At 35.6% G+C, this 25365-nt stretch overlaps 1 protein-coding gene across 4 annotated transcripts in view; it reads left to right on the top strand.

Annotated features, from left to right (window-relative positions):
• Positions 1-25365, top strand: part of UBE3C (ubiquitin protein ligase E3C) — an 81412-nt gene that overhangs the window by 16656 nt on the left and 39391 nt on the right. For all 4 annotated transcript variants that reach the window (XM_075144138.1, XM_075144139.1, XM_075144141.1 and 1 more), the window contains 10 exons: positions 265-422; positions 2575-2728; positions 3519-3736; positions 4016-4170; positions 6736-6923; positions 15285-15371; positions 16080-16237; positions 16800-17032; positions 20959-21063; positions 22174-22261. In XM_075144138.1, coding sequence (XP_075000239.1) covers positions 265-422; positions 2575-2728; positions 3519-3736; positions 4016-4170; positions 6736-6923; positions 15285-15371; positions 16080-16237; positions 16800-17032; positions 20959-21063; positions 22174-22261 — 1544 coding nt within the window. The remainder of the gene's footprint in view (positions 1-264; positions 423-2574; positions 2729-3518; positions 3737-4015; positions 4171-6735; positions 6924-15284; positions 15372-16079; positions 16238-16799; positions 17033-20958; positions 21064-22173; positions 22262-25365) is intronic.

Genomic DNA, 25365 nt, shown 5'->3' with positions numbered 1-25365 from the left:
CTGGAAGCAAGAATTTAGTATGATTTAAAGAGAGTGTGCCATATTCATAGAAACCCTAAAATCAGGAATTACTATTATAAAGATGTCAACAAAAAGATGTAGCTAAACTACTGAGAACACTTGGAAACCAAGTAGAAATAAGTTATTTTAAGGTGAATGTGAAAAGGTTTTTTTGTAGTTTTACTTTTAAACCAGTGTGCATATGCCTGTGGTGAAATAAGAGAAATATCTTGTTAAATAATTTTGATTTCATTTCATTTATAGGCTATTGCAAAATTGCAGTGATGACAGTCTGAATGTTGCACTTCCTATGAGAATGCTTGAGGTATTTTCATCTGAGAATACATATTTGCCTGTTTTACAAGATGTCAGCTATGTGACATCATTAATTGAACAAATTTTGCACTACATGATTCAAAAAGGTGAGTAGCTAGGAACTAGAGGTTCTGCAGAATACTCAAAAGTTAAACAGAATGCGTAATATCTGAAGACCACGTTGTTTAATCATGTTTTGCCTTTACCACAGGCACAATGAATTAAGTGCTGCATACACTAGCCTGTACATTAGATGGATGTTTTGCTTGTAATGAGATCACTGCTTGAGAAATTACTGTTTGATTTCTTCGGAAATTCTGTTTATAAATTGAGTATTCTACCAAGTTACTTATACAGACTTTTACCACAGATTTTGAGAGTAGGTGGATATTACCTAAGAGAAGTTTTATTCCAGTAGCTGTTTACACACACACACACGCGCATGCACATGTGCACATGCACACACGCACACACACCGTGCCAGGTCTGAGCTTTAGTTGTATAAAAGTTGGGCACTGTTTTGCAGTACTGTTCTCTGTAACTGCTAACGTTCATTATTATTGTAAATTGGTGTTACCTTTTCATCCTGCTAACACTAGAGACACCTTCGCAAAGAGATGGTGACCTAGCTTTTATTTCCCTTGTACCATCATCAGCAAAACTGTTTGCTAAACTGCAATCAGTTACACCTGTGTAAACATGCTGAAAGTTAATGAATTGTGTAGTTATCACCAAAATTATGTCTTGTCTCAAAGAAACTTTATTGCTCTGGGAATGTGCAAAAAAATTAATTTGACTTTCTGACACGGTAGCTTGAGTTTGCAAGACTTGTGGATAGGCAGAAAAGGCAAAAACATTATGAAATAAACATCTGTGATCCGGCTTCATTGGTATAAAATGTAAAAAGAGCACCTTCCAGTTTATTAGTTAATTGTTGGAATAATTCTATGCTTGTAAGTTTTAAAGTACATTCAGTGGACTAGCTATCTTATCCTGTTACTAAGGATTTGCTTTTAACTACTACATGTTGAAATCACTATGAGGGAAAAAAATGATTGTTGTCGTAGCACATTTATTTTACTTACCAGGTATAACTAAAACTATAGAAGTATTTGTGTTTGTCTCATTGCTTACTATATAATAAGTATATCCAAAATACTTTAATACATTATACTTTGTTCTTTTAGTATAATATTCGGTCCTCATAACTGATATATGAAAGACTATCAAGATGTTAGATCATAAATTTTAGTAAAAAAATTCAGCTTTCTGATCACTTACAATCAAAACAAAAGAAGCAGTTGTGTGCAGTTGTCTGCAAACAGATGTTCCATCTCCTAATCATTTATGATGGTTAATTTGTAAAGAATCTGTAATCAGCTTTTATTAGTATATGGTTTTGTATGTAATTTGTCTTCCATGTGCGTCTTGTCAGCATTGCTAAGTTATTCCTTTATGGTGACTTCCACTTGTTGCATTGTGTCAAGTTAGGTAGTCCCCAGTACAGGGTTTTAGACTGGACCTCTCAATAATGCAACGCTATTTATGCATTTACAGTGGTTCCTGTAGGAATGGAACTTGAGTCTTAGTTTAGGAGTTCATTGAACAAGAGGAAGTTGGTTTAAGAAGAATGAAATCACGTGATTCCGTTGGTACTTTAGTGAGACAAAAATAGATTACCGTCTACACGTGTCTTTATGGCTTGGGTGGTAATGCATTTTGTTACTGTCTGAGAGATCCCTGTTTTGGGAACAGTAATTGTGTTCTTCAGCCTGCTGAGGCAAGTTGTTTATAGAATTGAGACATTCTGCCAACAGGACTCTTACCCTATGATGTAGTCATGTTTTGGAGTAGAGGGGGAAATCCATGATTTCTGAAAGGGTGGAAGGACAGCTGTCAAAATCACGACTAGAGTCATTCAGAGGAGAAGAGAATATATTTTTCATAGGTCATTGTTTAAAAAAACCAAATTATTCACTTCAGCAGCAGGAGTGGTCAGTCTTTGAAAAATCAAACTGACTCTGAATGCAATTATCTATCTATGATTTTATAAAGTGATGTTTCCAAAAAGGTTGTTGGTATATCCTGTTAGTTACGTGAATGTGACTTGGACTATTGTAAAATGTCTTCCTAAGTAAAGCCTCATGCAATGAATTGTAAAGTATTTTTCAAGTTAAAAATGTTAAGTATATGAGTTGTTTCATACGGAAAAGAAGAAAAATAATACTGTATTTAAAAAGTGATATTTCTTATTTGCAGGCTACTACAAGTCGCTTTATTTGTTAATTAACAATAAGCTTCCCTCGAGTATTGAGTATTCTGATGTTTCTCGAGTCCCTATTGCAAAAATACTTCTGGAGAATGTTCTGAAGCCATTGCACTTTACATATAGCTCTTGTCCAGAAGGTGCAAGGTAAATAAAGATAATCTTAGGTATTTGTATACTTATTTGTTGTTGTCAGAGGTGCACAGTTTGTTGTTGAGTGTCTATCTATTCTTTCAGTGCAGTTTGTTGATTTATTTGCAATAGTAATGATTTTTTGGTAATGCTTTTCTCAATGAAACAATGTAGTTTCATGTGTGTTTAAGAAAAAGGCAATAAAATGCTGAAGACTGCAATAAACAACACAGAATAGTAGGTATCCCAATATGTAGGAACATAGGTATGGAAAAAATAGATGAGAGCAGAGATGCAGCTAAGGGCAGATGAAAAGAATTTTAGAGTTAAGAACTTTGTGACAGAGGAGCTGAGGTTTATGAAGAGAAATAATTAAGTCACAGCTTACAAGAAGAAAGAGTCAGGTATGTAGAAAGATAGAACAAAAATCAAAGTCTGGTTATATTACATGTGAGTGTTTTGTGTTAAAGTAGTATTTTTGGGGAAAAAGACTAATTATGCTTTTAAAATTTTTTATTTCAATATTATAAACAATGAATTTAACTTCAGAATAGTTTTCTGTGAGTTCATGAAAAGTTTAAAGGATAAAATTAATGTAAGATCGTCAGGAAAAGCATGTAGGGTAAGAAGTTAATTTTTGAGAAATCTGAGAAACTTGGTTTATTAGCACAGGATTAATGGAGCGCATCTTTGCAGTCTTCTTGATGGACATGTTTAAACTTGCAAATTGATCTATTATTCCATGAATATAATTGTGAGAAATTTTGCCTGTATTTTCTATAAAGACAATTTTTCTTCATTTCAGGCAGCAGATTTTTGCAGCCTTCACAGAGGAGTTTCTGGCAGCACCTTTTACAGATCAGATATTCCATTTCATCATTCCAGCGCTTGCTGATGTGCAGACCATTTTCCCTTATGAACTCTTTCTGAATGCACTATTATTAGCAGAAAGTGGATGTTCAAGAAGTGATCAAGCCCCATGGCTTTTTTACTTTGTGTTAACAGTTGGAGAAACATACTTGGGTGAGAAAGCTGAATGGCCAATTCATTGTTTTTTCATATTTGAGTTAATATATTAGTATTTCCACAACATGGTTCACGGCCAAGCAAAAAGGACAGCTTGTGGATAAAAGTATTGAAGAGATCTGTTTTATTAGCTATTCTTGCCCTTTTCAGTAAAAAATACACTTAATTTAGGAAGATTTGGTATAATGTGTTTTGGTCAGGTATTTCTGGTAAAATATGTTTTATAGTACAGTGTGATCTGTCTAATGATCTTTTATTTCAATGTATGTGCTATAGGGTCCCTTTCAGAGGAAGGACTTCTTGTGTATTTGAGGGTACTCCAAACTTTTCTCTCTCAGCTGCCTGTGTCTACTGCTGGTACAAATTGTCAAGATGCAAACAGCGATTCTGAAGATGAGGATGAAGAGATCAGTAAAATGACAACTACACCAGTAAGTACAGAATTGCTTTGAATGAATTTGTATTATAGCAGCAACAAATATAGGCAAAAACGTGATCACTGTAAGACTTGTATTTTTCTAGCTGCATGTAGAAGGGAGCATGTTTACTTCTTAAAAATAGATGGCTTCTCACTGTAAGCAAATGGAACTGGTTGCTTACATTAAAAACAAAACCCTTACTGTAACAAGAAATTTTAAATTACAGGTAGTGTCTGCTGAAGGACAGAGCTTTTATTTAACAAAAAAAGTTTAAACTTCTCTTCTTTAAATTTGTATTTTACAGAAACTGTATTACTCTCTGTATTCTTTACGACCATGATGATGCTAAGGTATCATGAAACATACCAATCTGATTGTCGTGGTTTAACCTGGCAGGCAGCCAAATACCACGCAGCCGCTTGCTCACTCCCCCCCGCCCCCCCAGCGGGACGGGGAGAGAATCGGAAGGGTAAGAGTGAGAAAAACTCGTGGGTTGAGATAAAGACAGTTTAATAGAACAGAAAAGGGAAAATAATGATAATAAATAATGATAGAATATACAAAATGAGTGATGCACAATGCAATTGCTCACCACCCGTGCTGACCGATAACCAAGTAGCGATCGGTACTTCCCGGATCACGCCTACCATTTATATACTGAGCATGACGTCACATGGTATGGAATACCCCATTGGCCAGCTGGGCTGGCTGTCCTGATTATGTTCCCTCCCATCTTGTGTACCTAGCTCAGTCAGTAGGCACGGGAGCTGTCCTTGGACTAGGAGGGCACTTAGCAACAACTGAAAACATCGGTGTGTTATCAACATTCTTCTTGTACTAAATCCAAAACACAGCACTAGGAAGAAATTTAACGCTATCCCAGCCGAAACCAGGACACTGATCTTCCAACTTAGTATTTTCATTTTTTTTTTCTATGGAAATATTAAAAGTTCAACTACAGTCTTTACCCTGTAGTTAGCTCTGTATTTAAATATATCCACTACCTTGAAAGCCCTCAAAGGGGGAACACCTGCTCTCTATAATAATGTATAGAGTTTGTATTATAAATGGAACTTTTCACTATAGTTTAAACTTCCACCAGTAAAATGAATCCATGCTAATTTTAACCGCCTAACACTCAGATCAAGGCTTTGAACAACGTTGGAGAGACGTAAATTCAACAGTTTCTTACTGGCCTTTATATAATCTCTGAAAGGGCACTACCATTCAAAGGACTTGCGCAGTCTACAGTCATCCCTGTGGGATGTGCGAAATTTCACCATATTTAGGGTTCATTTTAAAAAAAAAAAGTCTCATAGATTATTTTGCCTCCCCACACTGAGCTGGGAATTCTGGATTCTGTGTGTCTCAGGCATTATAAGGCTTCCTGGCATTTTCTTGGTTAAGTGTTGAAAGCAAAAGCATACCAGCTCTTCTAAGAGATACTGTTCCTATAATGCCTGCTTACATTTCATGTAAGGTTATGTACATTTCTGAAAGATGCAGCATTTTTAACACCTCAATATTGCGAGTAACCTCTTATAAAGAGCCATACTGCTGGGGAATACATGCCACCTTCTGCTTGTGCATTTTTAGATACAGTGTGTTAGCTTTACCCCAAAATCTTTACCAAGATAGTGTGAATAAAATACTTAATTTGCCAGACACGCACACACTATACATGATGTAAATACTGGCAGATTCTACTTGTGGCTTAGAGATATTGGTGATTAGGTAAAAATAAAGCATAAATATCTGTTCACAGGTAACTTACAGTAATTTGTAAATTAGAGAAAGTCTGCAGAGCCTTTACTACATAATACTATTTATTGCAATATGTTTTTCATGTGTTTCTCCTATGAGTTTTTTATGTATTCCATATTTTCATGCATGCCTGTCTTACAAAAAAAAAAAAAAGGTGGGTGGATGGGGAACCCCTCTTTTTTAAAAATTCATAATTGGGTAATTTGTATCCTTCAGTGAGCCAGGCTGCTTTCCTCTTTTGGGAGCAAGATAAAGAGAGGAAATAAGGAAAAGAAAAGCTCCACTCAGTTCTATGTCAAGAGAAAGCGTTCCTATTCATACACTTCTGGTACTACCCAAACGTGTATTAGCCACCCTGAAGTTTTCTGTTGTTTATTAACCCATGGATTACAAATGTGAAAATACTGTTTGTAAAGGAACTTACAGTAGATATCTGTTTCTGGATTTCATGTCCAATGCTGACTGATGTCAGTGGGGAAGAGATGACTGTTCTCGTATTTTATGCCAGTAAATGATCTTGCCTTATTGTATCCAAGTGTTGCAGAACATGCTTACATTAAAGGGAGTCTTTCCCACCAGCCTAAGTGAAAAGATTGATAGCAACCCAACAGTTGCCTACCTAGGGATATAAGTTGGCTCTTGTATCTGATACTGTTAAGAATGCTACTGAAATATACATATGTGCTTACATTTTAATTACTGTACAAGAAAATTTTACGTTCTAGTAAAATTCTGAAGTTTTTTTTTTTTAATAAAGGGGATGCTTATTCATTAAAAAGACTTAAAGCAAATTTTTCTTCGATATGTTTGTAGGGTGATGGCAGAATATCCGTTCAGTGCATAACTGAGGAGTGTCTAAAGAAACTGGATACAAAGCAGCAGACAAACACTCTACTGAATATGGTTTGGAGAGATTCAGCTAGTGAAGAGGTCTTTACCCTGATGGCATCAATCTGCCACACGCTAATGGTGCAACACCGAATGATGGTGCCAAAAGTCAGGCAAGTATAAATAATAGTGATGTTGAACTATAGTACATCTAAAATTGGTTTTATTAGATAGGCTTGTTTTAAATACCCTGTGGGTTTTTTTCTGTTTTGTTTTATGATCAACTGAAAGAAATAAGAATTTCAGAATTTAAATAGTAATTCCAGACAAACCAAAGAGTGGATTCTTTCTGTTTCTTATTTTTCTTCTTGTTCATTGTGCTCTCTCTGGAGTAATCACTGAATCCAAAAGTGTAAGCTCTTGGTTTGTTTAGTGACTTGCAAGTAAGTTAGTATTCTATCACCACATTGAGGACTATGGAACAGGTAATGTTTGTGATCAGAAAATCACACACAAATAGGGATTGCAAAGATTCTTGAAAGGAGTTTATCTGTTCGCTTGCTCAGGCAGTGTTAAGTGTCGTTCTAGCAGAAGTTTGTCTAGCTTGTTTTTAAAACTTTCAGTGGTATGGATTTCACAGTCTCTCTAGCTAGCTGAGCACTGAAGCCAGCTTGTCCTCTACCCTCTTTAATATATAGTCAAAATCTCTCTTGCTACAAATTAAAACGATTCCTAACTCTTGAAAATCACTGTTGTTGTTTGGGAAGGGCTTTGGCACCTGGGAGAGAGATAAAAGGCTTGTTCATTTGTACAGCATTCTTTTACAAAGACTGCAAACAGCGAATGTCGGTAACAATGGAAGAAGATTTTTGACCTTTTTATTATCAGACTAAGGCCCATAAATATTAACACTGTTGTGGTGCAAGTAGTTTTGAATAAGTATGTAGTTGCTGGTAGTAAAGTAAGTATTTAGGGAATGTTGTAAACATAATCAATTCAAACTGCATTGTAAACAGTGATACAGAAAACTAATTAGGTGCTATCTTAGCCCAATGGTGTTTATAGCTCTTAGAGGAAGTAAGATGTCAGTGAAACTGTGATTGCTCGATTAGGGTAATTAGTTCTTTGTAGACTAATTGCATTAAAGCAGGATGTGAGACCTGAAGATCATAGCAGCAGTTGAATTAGTATGCCCGCTTTATTGTTGCAAGTAGTACATTGCCTTGGATAGTAATTACTGAGTTTAAATGCATCACTGCTTTGACTCGAGGTTTGCTGGTGAACTGTGTGGAAGAGGGTGTTTAATGAATAAAGAAGTCACACAGAACTTTAATTGTATGAGTATGACATCTATTTCCTCTGAGAAGCCATATTGGGTCTTTGCAATTATTTGTGATAACAAGCTAGTTACACACTGGATAAATTCAGGAGTTGTGAAAGCTCTACTCAACATCTTACAGTGGAAAGCAATTTACAAATTTTAACTTTTAAATAGCTCCAAAATAGTTTAATGTACCAATTTTAGAAATAAGTAGTAGAGATACTGAGATTTGTGTCGGTAATACCAATGGAATTCCTTTCATGGTCAAAATGAAGTTGATTCATACAGGTATTTGGTAAATTGAAGTAGACATTTAATTACTAGTTCTGACTTCCAAGTTAATCATAAGTGTTGGGTTTGCCAGGCATCATCATGTCAGGAGGTGTCTATCTTTTGTCCTATTCTCAGTGCATTTTAGACCTGGCCTAAGTTACCAAGCAGCTATTCTGAACATTATTTTTGAGTGTTTTTCAAAGGACATTTGATGCTTGGTTTAGAGATAATAAACATTGTGCCATTTCAAAAGACAATTAAAAGATTTTTCGTCATTAATTTCCACTTTTTTTTAATTGCCTGATGATTTTTTTTATTGCCCAAATGATTTTGTCAAATTTAGTGATAGTCTTTTGAAAGGTGCTTCACTTGTTTTGCAACTAACTTTTAAATGACTTAATATTCAGAGTAAAGTGTATCTATTTAATTAAATCATGTAGAAATAGTTAAGCAGAATTAATGTATTTAAAATTATTTTTAATATATTCTGAGAACTCAAAAATGCTCTTTTATTTTCTGTTTGGAAACATACTGGGTCAAATGGTTGAAAAGACAGAAAAGATTGTTACAAAGTCTTTGCTTATTTAACAGCATTTACAACTGTAATAGAAAATAATAATTAAAAACATAAAGGCTGCAAATCTGCAAAGTGGTATGCTAAATAGAGAGAGTAATAACTGAAAATAACTTTTCCATAACTAAAGAAAATTAGGCTAAAGTTATCACAGGCTTTGGAAGGAGGGAAACAAAAAATTTCTCTGTATTGTTTTAATAGTTCTGGGGCTTTTTTCCTTCTTGAAAAAAGATAAGAAAGTCATAGTATAAACTTATGTCACTCCATTAGAGCTGAATGCTTTTTCTTCTTGTGGCTTCTCTGTACATCTTTGATTTGACTGATGATGATATTGTATGGTGTTAGGAACATTGGTGTTGCTGCATTAGCTCAGTAGTTTCTTTGATTTTGCAACAAAGACCGAGAGAGAACAGAACAAGATACTCAAAAGTACAATGTAGTTTTGAACAGAAGGAGCAAGCCTCTAAAGTTCCTTTCGAATCCTCTACAGAGAGTGGTGGGATCCAAAGGTGGATTACTGGAAAAGCACATTGCTTTGGGTTAGTCATTAGGAATTTTGATAAATTCTGAATAAGTTCTGGAAAGATGCAGTCAAGCCCAATTAAAGAAAAAGGTCACAAGACTGGAAAACCCTAGCTGTAGCTACTGTTCAGTAAGCCAGATGAGAGGTGTAGAACAAAATCCTGATTGTAATGAAGTCATTGGGAATTGTACTTGTTTTCAGAGGGGCAGGGCTTTCATCTTTTCACTGTAAAGTTGATATATATTATTGAATACAGTTACTAAAAGAAAAAGAAAGGCAAAACATGAGTCTTGGAGCGTAGTTCTCATTACAAAGAGATTTGCAAGACTTTTGTTCATCAAAACTATACTTTAAATAACTAGTAAATTCTCTTTCTGCAAAATATTTAGGGGCGTAATTTAATACTGTAAACTTCAGGTCATCACTATGGCTTAATATTAAATAGTGATGGAAACTGTGCTTGTACTGGGACTTCAGTCGCTATCAGCCACCTGATCAGTGCCCCAGAGTGATTGCTCATCTTGGTTTAACAGTTTCATAGTGACCGTACATTACTACTATTTAATTAATAAAACATTGCTAATCTTAACCTGTGGTTGAAAATTGTTTGGAAAACTGACATTCTGGTGTAATATGTGCAGCCTGTCTTCATATGTGTGCAGAAGATACTTAGGCTTTACATGAGGCTATTTTAGTAATTCTTTGGGGAATGTTCTTACTCTGTTGTATTTTTCTTAAAACCAGAAACATTGTATATGAAGATTTTACTTTTTTTTTTTTTTTAAAAAAAAATCATAGAATGGTTTGGGTTGGAAGGGACCTTAAAGATTGCCTAGTTCCAACCCTCCTGCCATGGGCAGGGACACCTTCCACTAGACCAGGTTGCTCAAAGCCCCATCCAACGTGGCCTTGAACACTTCCAGGGATGGGGAATCCACAACTTCTTGAGACAACCTGTTCCAGTGCCTCACCACCCCCATAGTGAAGAATTTCTTCCTTATACCTAATCTAAATCTACCCTCTTTCAGTTTAAAGCCATCACCCGTTGTCTTATCACTACATGCCCTTGTAAAAAGTCCCATTCCAGCTTTCTTGTAGGCCCCCTTCATGTACTGGAAGGCTGCTATAAGGTCTCCTCGGAGCCTTCTCTTCTCCAGGCTGAACAACCCAACTCTCTCAGCCTTTCTTCATGGGAGAGGTGCTCCAGCCCTCTGATCATCTTCGTGGCCCTCCTCTGGACTCACTCCAACAGGTCCGTGTCCTTCCTATGTTGGGGGTCCCAGAGCTGAATGCAGTACTCCAGATGGAGTCTCACGAGAGCGGAGCAGAGGGGCAGGATCACCTCCTTTGACCTGCTGGTCACGCTTCTTTTGATGCAGCCCAGGATACGGTTGGCTTTCTGGGCTGCAAGCGCACATTGCCGGGTCATGTCTCATCAACCAACAGCCCCAAGTCCTTCTCCTCAGGGCTGCTCTCAATCCATTCTTCTCCCAGCTTGTATTTGTGCTTGGGATTGCCCCGACCCATGTGCAGGACCTTGCCCTTGGCCTTGTTGAACTTCATGAGGTTCGCACAGGCCCACCTCTCAAGCCTGTCAAGGTCCCTCTGGATGGCATCCCTTCCCTCCAGCGCATTGACCGCACCACTCAGCTTGGTGTCGTCGGCAAACTTGCTGAGGGTGCACTCAATCCCACTGTTGGTGTTGCCGACAAAGCTTTGCTTTGCATTCTTGGTGCAATACGAAGAAAGGCGGAAGCATAAAGCAGCCTAAAGAGCGGTATAGTTCATTTAACCATGGCTTTGCATGCTGTCTCGTACCTGTGACACCTTGCAGTTCTGAAGTGTCACAATCTGCTGCCCTGGCAGCAGTGACCTTTCGCAGACTGTATGAGCTCCTCTCATTCTAGTGTATTCTCTTCATTAACTTAAATGGTCTCAGTGGGAAACTGGGCCCAATTTATGACCTAGACTGAAAATCTTGCCTTTAACTAATTAACTTGTAGTGGTGCCTCAGCTAAATTAAGCTTAATGGGTCATTTAATCTGTCCCATTGCGCAGGAGGAATTTGACACTTTTTTTAAAGCAGAGGTGCCCAAAATACCGTTCTGGCAAGTACACATAAATCATGTGGCCTTTGTGGACAATTAGATACCTACAGAGAGAAACAAGGTTCTAAATAAATGATCGTTATGTACTTACTTTTGGGAGCAGATAATTTAATTTGGTATGATTAAAATAGATACTTAACAGAAATCACTGGAGTGAATTTAACTCTATCATAGCCTGTGGCTGAGGCAGTGTGCATTTTTCCACTTGAAAAGAGCTTATCCTTTCTGGTAGTTGAAAAATGGTGGTTCTTCCAAACCACAGTGCTAAATCTGAATATTGAACTTCACAGAAAATCTATTAACGAATCCATTATATAAAATCATGTATAATGATCTCGTAATAAAGAAGTTGGTGGTATGCAGTGAGATTTTCAAGAAAATACAGAACCACCAAATGGGAGGGGTAAAAACCCAGGATTTAAACTTTAGCTACTTGGTTTATTTTTAGAAAAGTACAAATATTGAAAATGAAACCCTGAGTTAAATAATAAAAATTTACATAAAAAGAAATAATGTCTAATCTTTTTGATTTCTAGTGTTTGTGTGTGTGGTGTGTTTTGTTTTGTTTTTTTCTTTAAAGGAAAAAGTGATCAAGATTGTATGGACACTCAAGCTTTACATTAACTGATCTCTGAACTTTGTGGATTGATAGATAATGCTTTTGTCTTCATGGTGTATAAGCTATCCCTGTAACGTTCTGCAGTTTATCAGGAATTATTATCTTGTGCTGTGTCATTTTGGTGTAGTTCTATCTGGAAATGCTGTTTTTTAGCAGGTGCACATCTTTTCTCTGCCAAAGAAAAAGACCAAATGAGGTAGATTTTGACCTATTTTAATTATCAAAGTTTTTATTTTTTACTTCTTAATTTTTTTAATTTAAAATATTTCTAGGCTTTTGCATCGTTTTTTTCAGTGTGAAGCCAAAAATTTTGAAACTTTTTAGTACAGCCAATTTCTTGAATTTTTGCAGAGATGGGACTTTCCAAGGCCATCTTTGCATTGTGTTTTTTCTTGTTACAATTGTTATCTTCTACTTTGAAAGCCAATTTCTATAATTGGAGTGGGAGGGTAGTAGTTGTTTCCGCTGTCATTCCTTTCACAATGGATTATATTTCAGGTGAATCTAGTGATGTAAAATTTTTGTAACACAAGACCTAATTCACTCTTCTGTGTTTAGTTTGCAGTTTCATGTTTATTTTCTGGTAACAGTATGGAAACTTTAGAATTGATGAATTCTATTCATCAATAGGTATTCTATACCTATTTCATAGGTATTTCATATTGACAAAATAGGCTATATGATAACATCTTCTACCAAATTTGCGTTTTTGTATTTAACCAGATTTTCAGGGAAGGGAAATGTGAAAGTTGAATACATTCAGCATTTCTGGAATTGGGCCATGAAATATAGCAGTTGCTACAATCGACTGCCTGAATCACGGATATGGAATAAAAATGGCTAAAACTTAAACAAAGGTTATTATTATAAGCTCTTAAGGTTTGTCCTTTTTTTCCTTTCATTATTGCTGAATATTGCTAGAATGAAAAAATGAATTACATTATGATAGGTTCAGTGTCCATAATGTTTGTTCATTTCTGCTAAAACTATTACATAATTTCCAGGGATGATTGTAAAATTAACAGGTTTTTACTTGGAAGCCCTATGAGACCTAATGGCACTGTGCCAAATTACTTTTCATTTCAAATATGAGGCTGAAAACTGAAGGTCACTGAGGAAATTTCTCATTTGAGAAACCAAGACATCTGAGCTATCATTCAGATATTTAAACATTAAAATACAAATCCTTATTCTAAATTAGCTAGATATAATAAGCCTTTCCTTACACGACAATGCATAATGCAAAATAATGTGACTTTAAAAGGAAGTCAAATTCCCATGTTTCAAATGCACGTTGAATTTTTTCAAAAATTCCACGTATTTAAAATAGAACTTAATTTTACAATAAAACTTATCTTAAACTGGCAATAGCTGCAGTTGCTTCAAATTTGAATCAAACTTAGTAATGCTCACCAACATGCAACTTCTCTGGAATATGTGAAGCTCCCAGCTCTTTTTAAAGGTACTGATCTATGTATTTAAAATTCAAAGTGTTTGAAACAAGAGGGGTGATATTTCAGCAAAGACGTACCTCAAACCAGAGACTGCTTGTATTTCATTTTCCCTTCTTCTGCATGCCCCCATTCTATTTCCAAAACTCCCCGTACCTGTGAGACTCTATCCTTTCTCTTTGGTGAAGAGTTCTGCCCTTCCTAATGCTACTTTATCCTCACACAGTTCCTTGTCTGTGTGACTGCCTTGGTGAATGCATGTGAAATGAGAGCCTGAAGAAAGGACTGGCTGTGTGGATGCATGAGAGTATCCACAGCGAAAAGAGCCTGCAGGGCTTCAGCAGCCAGTAAGCTAGGACCCAGAGGTGTATGACACTATGCAGTATTTGTTTGTGAGTGGGCGGGTAGGTTTTCTTGTGGGTTTTTTGTTTTAATGTCTTTAAATGAATTGCTACTTAGACCGTTTTCAAATGTTTTTAAGTGTTTACTGGTATTTTACTTTTTTCCTTAATGAAATGTGTGCTTCCTTTCCTTTTGCCATCTGGCAAATTTTAATTTATCCCTGTGGTCCGTAATAAATATTGTTTTTTCAGGCAGCAGCACTTCTAGTCTACCCTCCCTGCTCCCATTTCCCAGCCTCCTACCTCTTGTATGCATGGTCACAGGGAATTCTGATGTTATGAGGCTATTGACCTCTGAAAGGAGATGTGGACCTGAGTGTCTGTTTTACCTTATTCATCCTAATAGTAATTAGGAGACCCAGGAAAGTAACATTTAGGATAGCTAACTGAATATAGTCCTTCAATATCCAAAAAATGACAGTTTAGTCAGTCAAATCCCGTTTGGTTTCCTAGAAGACATTAGTTGTTTCAGATGATGTTTATCACATATGTTGCTTCCTGCAGGGGAAAAAATAGGCTGGGAGAGACTTTTTAATTCCAGGAAGCTTTTTATTTCTCATTTCTATAAAAAGTTTATCATGCCGTAATCATGTCTGAAATAATATGGTTAGAGTCAGTCCTGTATATAACTGACTTGTGAACATACGCATTTATTTTTACAGGTGTATAAACTATTTTCTGTCTACAAATGGATTAGTGTATGTGTACGGGTAGCTGTCCTGACAGACATTGTTCTGTTGATGTTGTTATATTTATGTCAGCCATGCAGAATATACCAGTAAAATCGCTACATAATTTTAAATCAATAATTGCTTCTAGCATAAATTAGCTTTAAGGTATTTTAATCTACTTTTCGCAAAAATTGCTATGTTTGTTAACGTCAGAAAAACCACAAATGACCTATTAACTAGTGGGTGTGGTTTTCTATATTAGAATTTTAAAAAGAGATAAATAACTCAAGAGTGTATGTTATTTTTATTTAATATATGTTTAATTCTGTGGAATACTGCAAACTTGGGTCTATGTCGTGTGGTTTGTTGCTGAGTTAACGAAAACTCTGTCTTTTAGTATAAGGATTTATATGCTTGTTTTTCAGCTTTAGGGCTTTCACCGGATTTGATTAGAATAAGAACTCCATCTTGAAAAAATAAATTTGAATTGTTAATGTTTGAGAAATGCTTGGCAGAAAAGTTCTTATAGAAGCATTGTGTTTTGTGAAAACAGTATTTTGGAAGACACAATTTATTTGAACTTCCTCTTGCAGGCTTCTTTATAGTTTAGCCTTTAATGCCAGATTCCTGAGGCATCTTTGGTATTTGATATCTTCAATGACTACACGAATGATTACAGGGTATGTATTATACCACTTCTGAAACTGAGTCTTTGTTAAGATAGAGCGTATCTAGTGAAAAGAGAATGAGACAATTGGTAGTATGACAGTGCTCATGGAAGATTGAAAACACAACTGTAATGGTTACTTAGCTCCTATGACTCATAAAACTGAGCAAAATTTTGGAAATTGGACAGTTGTAAATAATTACAAATAAATAAATAAAATCTTTATTTAAAATAAGGTGGATGTTTTGTAGTTTTTGGAGTGCTTACTAGCATCAATATAACAAAACACTGAAGCTGCAAGTACTTCATCCCAAGTATGTGAGTTTTATCTCGTATACTTTGACTAGTCCAGAAAATGCTGGTGGCAGAAGCGTGTTCCCAGGAACTGAGGCATTGGACCTACAGATTTGTTCTGTGCTGACATGCAGATTAGTTACTCACTTTACTTCGTGTCTCTGTTCTAAACCAGAAAATATCTGCAGTTTGTAATGGTTAACACCAAAGTTTATATATCATCAAGACACTGAGATACTATAGTGACAAGAACTTACAAAGAGTAACCTTAATTTGCAAGAATGGGAAATAGTAGTTATTTAACTGAGAGCACTGTCTTATTTTGCCGTAGGAACTACTACTAAATATTTTACTAGAATGCTGAAGTTATTACTTTTTTAGAGTATTCAATTAACCATCTCTTTAATTTTGCATTTTATATTTTAAGGTCTATGGTGCCACTCCTTCAAGTGATTTCAAGAGGCTCTCCAATGTCTTTAGAAGACTCTAGTCGAATTATCCCTCTCTTCTACCTTTTTAGTTCTTTGTTTAGTCATTCACTTATTTCTATTCATGATAATGAATTCTTTGGTGATCCAATAGAAGGTGAGTTTCAAGCATACTAAAGAGCAGTGCTTTGCAAAATGTTTTTGTGTAAGGCTACAGAGTTCCCTGGGCAATGATTTGCTGACATCTGTGGGGAAGGCTCTTCTGGGCTGACTTGCTGATAGTCCCCTGAGCACTTAGCTGTCAGCTGGCTCTTTCATGGTGATTGCATTTAGAAAAAAGAGAAAAAAAATGATGGTCTGCACCTTGGGAACCCTAGCTTTACAGGGTCTGATATGGAAGTTTTTAATCATGATAATTTTTGATGAGTTAGTGAAGAGAATGAAGTTCTTCTGGACTGAACCTGTAGTCTAATGTAAAAATTTAACATAGCAGGAATCACAAAAGAGAATATTGTAATTAAAATCGTTGTGACTGCAAACAATTACAAGACCTGATTGCCTTTATAATGTGCTCGTTCTGTTTTTGGGTGATGTTTCTTTTCTCTACCTTTAGATTTTGTGTGTGAGTATTAAAGTTCCAATGACGTTAAGTGTTCTTTTAATAACAAAAGGATTAAGAAAAAGTAATTTAAAGAAACTTAAAGTTGTGTTTTATGTAGTTGTAGGTCAAAGACAATCATCAATGATGCCTTTTACACTAGAAGAGCTTGTAATATTATCACGCTGCCTTCGAGATGCATGTTTAGGAATCATAAAGTTGGCTTACCCAGAAACAAAACCAGAGGTTCGTGAGGAATATATTGCAGCATTTAGAAGTGTTGGAGTAACAAAAAATACAGAAATGCAGCAATGTATACAGACGGAACAAAAAAGGTGGATTCAGTTATTCAAGGTAAATTGTGTCAATTTTCAGAACATATTTAAATAAAATTTTCAGGCTTCTGCTGAAGATAGGAGATTAGGTATTTTTTTTTTCTCTAATTATACTTTTAACACAGTTACAAGGAATACGGATTTGGGAAGGTTGCTTTTTGGCGTATATGCTAAACTTTGAGTAATTAAATTCTGAGAACTGTAACAATTTCTTTTGCTTCTGGCAACTCTTAATTTTTCTGCTTATCCTCTTTATAAAAAAGTTGCTGTATAGAATAGGTTTTAACCTGGACTCCCATTCAGCAAAGTACTTAAGCATGTCATTATAACTTTATGTAGGTGTGAAATTCTAACTGAATCATACGATTACTCAAGTATTTGGAGGCTTCACTAAATTGGTACCATGCTGCATTGGTTTTGTTGGTGTTCTATTAAAATACATTGCTACTAGTCCTTTTGGGTTTGCTGGAATACTAATGGGATGGTGAATCCGGCTTAGCAAATGTAAACTTAATGTATGTTTTTTCTGGATATCTATCAATGTATTTCTGCTAGTTTTATCCATTATATCCTACCTAAGACATGAGTTAAGAGAAGCTGAAAACGTTGGCAGGAAAAAACCTACTATAACTGTTGCCGAAAAAAAGGAGTGCTTGACTTGTCATGAAAATTCTGCAGCAAACACATCTAGTCAGCTAAAATTGCTCATTAAAGAAGTGGAAGCAGAAGAAATGCATTTTCCAAATTGAATGCTAGATTTACAGTCTGTTTAATACTGGCGACCTCTCGCACACTAATGTTCAGTTCGAGTCATCAGCTGTCCCTTCAGGTCTTTTATCACTGCTTTTGTCAAGCTATCTATTTAATTGAAAGAAGTTAATTGAATGAAAATGATCAACTAAGCTTGTATTAATATTGCTAATGGAACTTTCTTCTTGGCCATGTTTGGAGAAAGATGTCATGCTAGACTTTAGGAAAGGCCCATTAAGGCTTGCACTTAACCTGATGGGCTAATTAAGGAATGCTTATTCATTCTACAAGTCTAAGATAGCCTCTATCCAGCCTATTCTGCCTGATTTTACAACACATTTCACTTATGAGCATAAGCATTAATAGCAGTGAGAGTAACTGATAATGTTTTGATTGCATTGAATACAGTCCTAATGCACCACTGAATTTGTAATTTGCACGGATTGATCTAATATATGTTTGCGCAATTTAATTTAATTACTTGTCTTTAAATTGCCAAATAAACTTTCGATTTAAAGGTCACAAGTGAAAACCCCAATATGTCTATTTTTCTAAGAAGGACAGTGTGCTAGGGGAGTCCTGGATTTAGATTGCTAGTGTTCTCAGTACCCATTTGTTATGTAGAAGCAACTCCAATCTCACCGAATTTGATTCAGTTTCGTTTAAGGATTCTTTAACTGCTTGTAAAATATTTTATTAGCATGGTCTTCATGTGGATAATTTTTTCCGATTTTTTTTTTTTCTTCCCTTTTTTCTTTTCTTTTTCTTAAGTATAGTGGTAATGGAACTACAGAGCTTCAGTGACTTATCTAACCTGCAGTGAATTTTATAAGGGCAAGGTGATGAAAATTCCTGTGTAATCAGACAGTTCCCTTAATAGCATTCTTCTTTCTTCTGTCTTTATTCAAGATGTTACTTTACAAACTGTATCTTAAAAGGTCTTTTGTATAGTATCTAGACACAGAATCCTTTAGAAGGCCCATTAAACTCTTTGCTACTCTTGACACCTGCCCATTAAGAGTGTCTTTTAGCAAGATTACTTCAGAAGAGCTTTGTGTATGTTTTTTTCTATTCATTTTTCAAGTGCTATGGTTCTAAGTTGCAAAACAGATGGCCGTTCATTGTAGCAGTGATAATGTCTTTTAGGCTAGTAATTTAATATTCCATTGATTCCACTTAATTATGTTTTATGTAGTGTTGGGCTAAGTTGGTTCTGCTTTGGAGAAAAGGCATACAACCAAGTATGACAATTGTGCTTGAGATGGAGTAGTTGTTAGCTTGATATATCTACTTTTTTTTTTTCCTGGATTGGAGGAAACTGCCAAGAAAAATATTAAAATTGCAAAGACACCCTAGTGACCAGGACAACCATTTTTCTCAGCCTTCCAATTTTGTTATGAAGATGTGCATAAACTAGTTAGTTATTCAGTTTTCTCATTTTCTGACTATGTGGTTATAATAATGACAGAATTACCTTTCATCATTTGAATTCCTTGTGAACAAAAATGAATTAAACATAGTGGTTTAAACTAATGTACTTGTGGTCGGGTGAAGTATGGGTGTACGCATCATCACCCGCTATGGTTCAGTTGATAAGCAAAAATTTGTTAAACCGCTCTTACTAGATGGTTTTCAGGTAAATGCTTATACCTTCTGTTGGAAAAGAGCGTACTAACTTAACACACTAAAGGGCTTTTACCTAACACGTTTTAGTTTGTGATAACATCACGATAATACAGTATATATGTGCATGTTAAATGAAAATTACAACCAGCCACCCCACACGTATATTTTTAGGACTGTAGGGGCTTTTTGTGCTTTTTATGGTGGTCACCAGAAGAATATTTGGTAACCATCCTTTTTCTGGAAGTGGACATCTTGTAATCTGCTTTCAGGCATGTTTGGGCTAGGCTTTCTTTTCTTTACTTTATGAATCTGGTATGTTGGATCTTTTAATGGTCTTACCGTAGGGTTTACTGTACAGTATAAACAACTGAGCTAGTCACACTAGGATCTGTTTTAATAGAGACAAGAACTTTGAGGGTACAGTTCATTTGATAAATTGGCAGCTACTTCTGGATGAGATGATCTTTTTTTCTTTCGCCAGCTTTGAAAATGCTAACAAGATATTCATTGACAAGAAAAGGAGCCTGTAGTGTCTTTTCAGATGTAAACCTTTACCCTTAAAAATATCAGCATTAGATTTTTCACATGGATGATCAGTTCGGTGTTTGGTCAGGTGATATCATCAGCAGATACTTATGATTTTTCTGAGGCACCTTTAGTTGGACATGCTTTAGTTGGTTAATGCAGCAACCAGAAGTAGTCAATCTTTCATGTACTTTAGAGATGTAACTTTTGCTGTTATGTTTTGCTGCCAATTTAATGCTTCTGCTCTCTCCTCTACTTTCTGAAGTTGATGTTGGCTTTTGTACAGTTTGGCCCCTGAGAAGCACATCATAGGATCTTGTGCTGGTAATTAGTTAAGTTTATTGACTATGGGCAGAAATACCCACTGTTTATTAGTTGATCCCTCAGATTTGCCTAGTGTGGAGTGATACAGTGACCTTTGTCTGGAGACAGCAAACAAAAGTTCCATTCTTCTTTGGAGCATTTTCCTTGAAAAACGATGCACAGAAATTTAAGAATCTTCCTTCCTGTGGATAAAGAAAACATACAAATCAGCCACATTGTTCAGAATCTCAGTTTTGGAATGAGAGGTAGTAGAGAATAGCTGTATAGCTCTCTCTTCTAAAACATACATCTAGTCACACATTTAATTTCTGAAAACCTATATAAGCAAAAAAGAAAAAAAATCTGTATAGAAGATCTGGTTAGGTGTTACTTTCTTTAAATAAGTAATTTAATGCTGGTAATGATTTGTTTAGGCTTCCCTGAACTGGCATACAACTTTTTAGGTGTGCAGGGTCCTAGGATTACCTGGTCCTAGGTAGTCCTAGTTCTTAGGTTTTGGAATGAGACTTTAATAAGCCAATTTTTTTGATGGCTTACAAGTGAACCACAATTACTTACTCGCATTCTAAGGTATTAAGAATGAGAGCAAGTTTTTGTAAGTTAAAAATAAGTAACAATTTCATACATTACTGAAAGATTTTCTTAAGTTTTTGCTTGTGGATTATACAATTTCATTCACAGTGCTAAATGTATATTGAATATATGTGTTCTGACACCTAGGTCATCACAAACTTAGTGAAAATGTTGAAATCTAGAGATACAAGGAGAAATTTCTGCCCACCAAATCACTGGCTCTCAGAACAAGAAAACATTAAAGCGGATAAGGTAAGAGTAGTATCCTTTTTCCACATAGCCTTACAGGTGCCAAAGTTTCAATGGTAAACTGTTTGATTCCTAACAGTATTGATGATGTTGATGTTGCACAGATTTAGTGTGGTTTAAAACCTGGAGTAATGCTGCTTTTCTCTAATATAAGAGTTTTGCATCTGTTAAGAAACTTTTATGTTAAATCATATTTCCACTCCATAAAGTAGAACGCACTCTCCAGTGCGACAGTGTAAGTCATCTGCATTTATAGCAGAGGAGAACTGAAAATCTGGTAGCATTTTGTTGCGTTTTATTTTCTAGTTATTTTAAGTACTTCTCATAATAAAAATGCTAAATAAAAGAATTGCTCTATAGTGGAGGAAAAAACCCTAAAATTCTCTTCCAAAATAAAAGAAAATTCAGGAGCATTTTCTGTACTTATCTCAGCTAGAAATTACTTTTTTTTTCCTAAGAGCTTTTGAAAAAAATGAAACTGTTTGAGCTTAAAGTGTATATGCAAAAGAAAATGCTAAAATGAATGTGCAAGTACATCATTTGAATCATTGAAAACTTGGATCTTACGAGGCTAGTTACACCTCAGACTATCTTGCACTTACATGTCTTAACAGTTGGAAGTTTTGCACAGGAGAGTTAACAGTGAACTCTTCTGTTTATTTTTGATGATTGCACATTTGCTTGCCTTGTGTTCGACATTTCCATTTGTCTGTGTCACAGTTTTTTATAGTTCTTAGGAAATAGTGCCTACACACCTTAGAGAAAGTAGTAGTAGTCTTAAACTGTGATGCTAACCTGATTCTCAATACAAAGTAAACAGAATTTATTTGACATCTCAAAATTCAAACTCAGTTTCTCTAGTATCTTAAATACCAGAATTTAATGTAACGTTACATGGTATTTTTAAATGATACATGGACTTTATATTACATTGTTGTTAATTTTGCAGCTCAGTTTTAAGGCACAAGTATAAGGAGGAGGGATTAGAAATGAAGATACTTAGGCATTCAGACACGTTCTTGGACGTGACAATTTTATGTATTTACTACGTAATAGTAAATTGTAATATGTAATTAGATAATGTTTAACTGTAAAATACTGTTAATTTATTAGGTTACGCAGTTGTATGTGCCATCCGCTAGACACGTCTGGAGAGTCAGAAGAATGGGAAGAATAGGACCATTGCAATCTACTTTGGATGGTAAGATACTGTCTATGCAACTTTTGCTTTACTAAGTCAAAATAACAGTTTGCCTTATGCAAAAAAAATCTACCTTTTATAGAGCTCAGCTGAGTATTTTGTATAAAAGTCTTAATGATAGCCAAAAGCAAGGCAATCTTTCATAATTTTGTTTCAGGTATTTTAAAAAATGTATCTTTGTATACACATGTGTGTATGTCTTTAGAATATTTAACGTATAACAGCTTTCCCCAAGCCTCTGCTGAGATTGATGAGGGGAAATGATGAGGTGGACAAATGATATGTGTTAAAAACATATGTATTAATATGTATAAAAGGCAATTGCGTAAGATACAAAATTAATAAAGTTGCAGAAGATAGAAAGCATTGAGGTTTTGCTTTTACTGTATACTATAAAGAAACTTCTTTATTATATATTAAACTGTAACAAACAAGCTCCAGGTATTATGATAAGTATTAATTAATGTTTATAAATATTGTCTCTAACTAGATAAGGCAGAAACGTAACCCCTTGAATTACTCAAAATATCTGCACTTTAGGGAACTTCCAAAGAAAGATGAGAGAATTGGACCAACGTAGCAATCAGGGTAAATTTACACTATTTAGTTGTGCCAATATACTTTCTCAGGTAGACAGTCTGTTTCTTTCAGCTTTTCATACCTTTGTATCTTCACTATTCTAGAATTTTACCTTGCTGTGCTCAGGTAAAATAATCATTAAATCACTGATACTTGTGAAGATTTAATAATGAATTAAAAATGGGGCCTTTAAGCAGCAAAATGGTTCATCTACGAGAGTCCATACTCTCTTCCAAGATGATGTAATCTGCTTGAGTATCTTAGCCAGATACAGCAGATCATTTAGAGAAGACGGTAGCCTTTGAATGCTGCCTCAGAGTTGTACAGAATTAAGGGCTTTGTCCAAGGTTGAAGCCTAAGGACTTCTTATAATGATATTTTTCTATTTGAATAGCTATGATGGTATAAGTTTACTTTGACTACCTTATTAGTCTAGTTGCCACGTAACAATTAGTTGGTCCCGTGTAAGTGCTCCTCAGAATTTTGAATTGAATATTTTTTCAGTTTAGTTTTTCTCTTTGGAAATCGCCTATTCTAAGTGGTTGATAATATGAATCTTAAAAGGAGGTGTTTTAGCAAAAATTGCCAGTATACCTTACAGACTCTACATCAGTAATCCCCGTTTCTTCCATTGACCTACATGGCTCTTGACAGCTCTACTGTCTTAGTGTTCTCCACTGTCAGACCTGTTCCACGTTTATTACTTCCAGATTCTCCCCCACGCTACTAGTCTGCTAGTCTGCTTCCCTTCATACATCCAGTATTGTGAGCTCTTTCCCTTGTCTTCCTTCCCATAATAGCACCAGTTCCCTCCATTTCATTAGTTACCTTAGTCTGGGCAGTTGGTGGATAAGGAATGCACGTGCTCCGGCTGGTGCGGAGCAGCTACATGCCCTCATTTTGCTGGCTGGCTGTCAGACAAGCTGACGCCCTGAACAGAGCAGATAACTGAGCTCTCCTTGCTGTTTCAGGTCACTAAAGGAATTTCCCTATCCAGTTGAAAATTTTCACAAAACTTGGTATTTTTGCATCTCCTATTTTCTGTCAAAGTTAAAATCCAGCTGGTTAGCTCAAAAGGTGTGTTGGAGGCAAGGTGGTGAGGAAAGATGACACAGTGTGTACGAAATCAAGCTAAAAAAAGTGCAGTCAACATGAATGTGTGAAAACAAGCAGGTAACAATGTGCACATGACTTGTTTAATCCCTCTTGACTCCATGTGGGTTAAAGCCAATTAACATGAAAGTACTGCTGAATCACATACAGTCATGTTTATTTGTGCTTTTTCATTTACTTAAATGGCAGACCGGTGAGTTCTAAATGCCCTCTGTATTGATGACTCCATCCCATATTTTTCTTTAAAGAAAGAAGCTGTGATGGAGAAATGCAGATAAAATTGACTAATTGACTGGAATAATTGAACTGTCGAAGTCCTGTAGTAGTTTACCTTTGCTGTACATGCACTTTTTATTTAAAATGCTTTTAACCCTCAGCTTAATAGGCTGCATACATTGACTTTAATTAAAAATTTTTACTAAGTAAACTAAGGGTAATCACAGATAAGCATTTTATGAGAAATTCCAAAGGCTTGCAATGTTGAAACCTGCCCCAAATGAATATACATCAAGTATAGTGATGTTTTGGGTTATGCCATGTTAAATTGGTGCTTAAAATATCCCTACTTAAAGTGCTTTGAGGAGTACAAAAAAAAAAGAACACTGAAGTGATGTCCAGTTGCAGAAGGGCAGCAAAATGCTAGTCATGACAGGTGGAAGCCAAAGGAAAAACTTGAAACTGTCGTCATAAACTTCCAGACTGGGTAGTAACGTGAAGCATTTACTTCAGTTTTGTAATATGGTCTATAAATAGCCAAGACTCTGCAGTCTTTTTTTGAGAAGGTGGTTATTAAACATGAAAATGAAACAACTAAGGAGTTGTGGGTTTTGCTTCCTCTGTAGACTGAAGCTAGGTGGGCCTTTAACCACAGTGTCTAGTCAGTGAGCAATACCTTTTTTTTTGCTGCAGTTAATTAATTTACAGTTAGATATGTGCTCAACAACTGAGTTTCTTCCCATGAAGTTAGAGCAGGATTGTCACTTCTACTGTGCATCACCCAAAGTTGAGTTGTTTCCTAAAAACATCCTATGTGGGTATAAGAAGGTTCAAAGGAGCTGCATGGTAGCTTGGGAACTGCATGCGATTGAGTCTCTCTGTTGCTCTGGCTTCTTGAATTCTTTTCTAACCTTTTTTTCTTGAGCACATTATACAATTTCTCGATGTTCTTTTCAGTGTTTCTGCAGTGACTAGGATTTAATGTGATCACTGTGACCTTGCTGTTGGGAGAGAAAACCCATTGAAATAAATGTTATCTTTCTGTTGGTTTCATTAGATTTGGTTTAATTCTTAGTTTTTATGCCTAAAATGATTTGATTGAAAGTAGATGTTGTAGTTGAAAGCACAGTACCTTTAAACTGTTTTGATCATTGGGGTGGGAATATTGTGTATTCCTGCGATGAAAATTTTAATTA

Source organism: Calonectris borealis, chromosome 2 (genome assembly GCF_964195595.1).
Source record: "Calonectris borealis chromosome 2, bCalBor7.hap1.2, whole genome shotgun sequence".
Classification (NCBI taxonomy): Eukaryota; Metazoa; Chordata; class Aves; order Procellariiformes; family Procellariidae; genus Calonectris; species Calonectris borealis.
The sequence above is the reverse complement of the archived record's forward strand: the minus strand, read 5'-3'. Positions and strand labels throughout refer to the sequence as shown.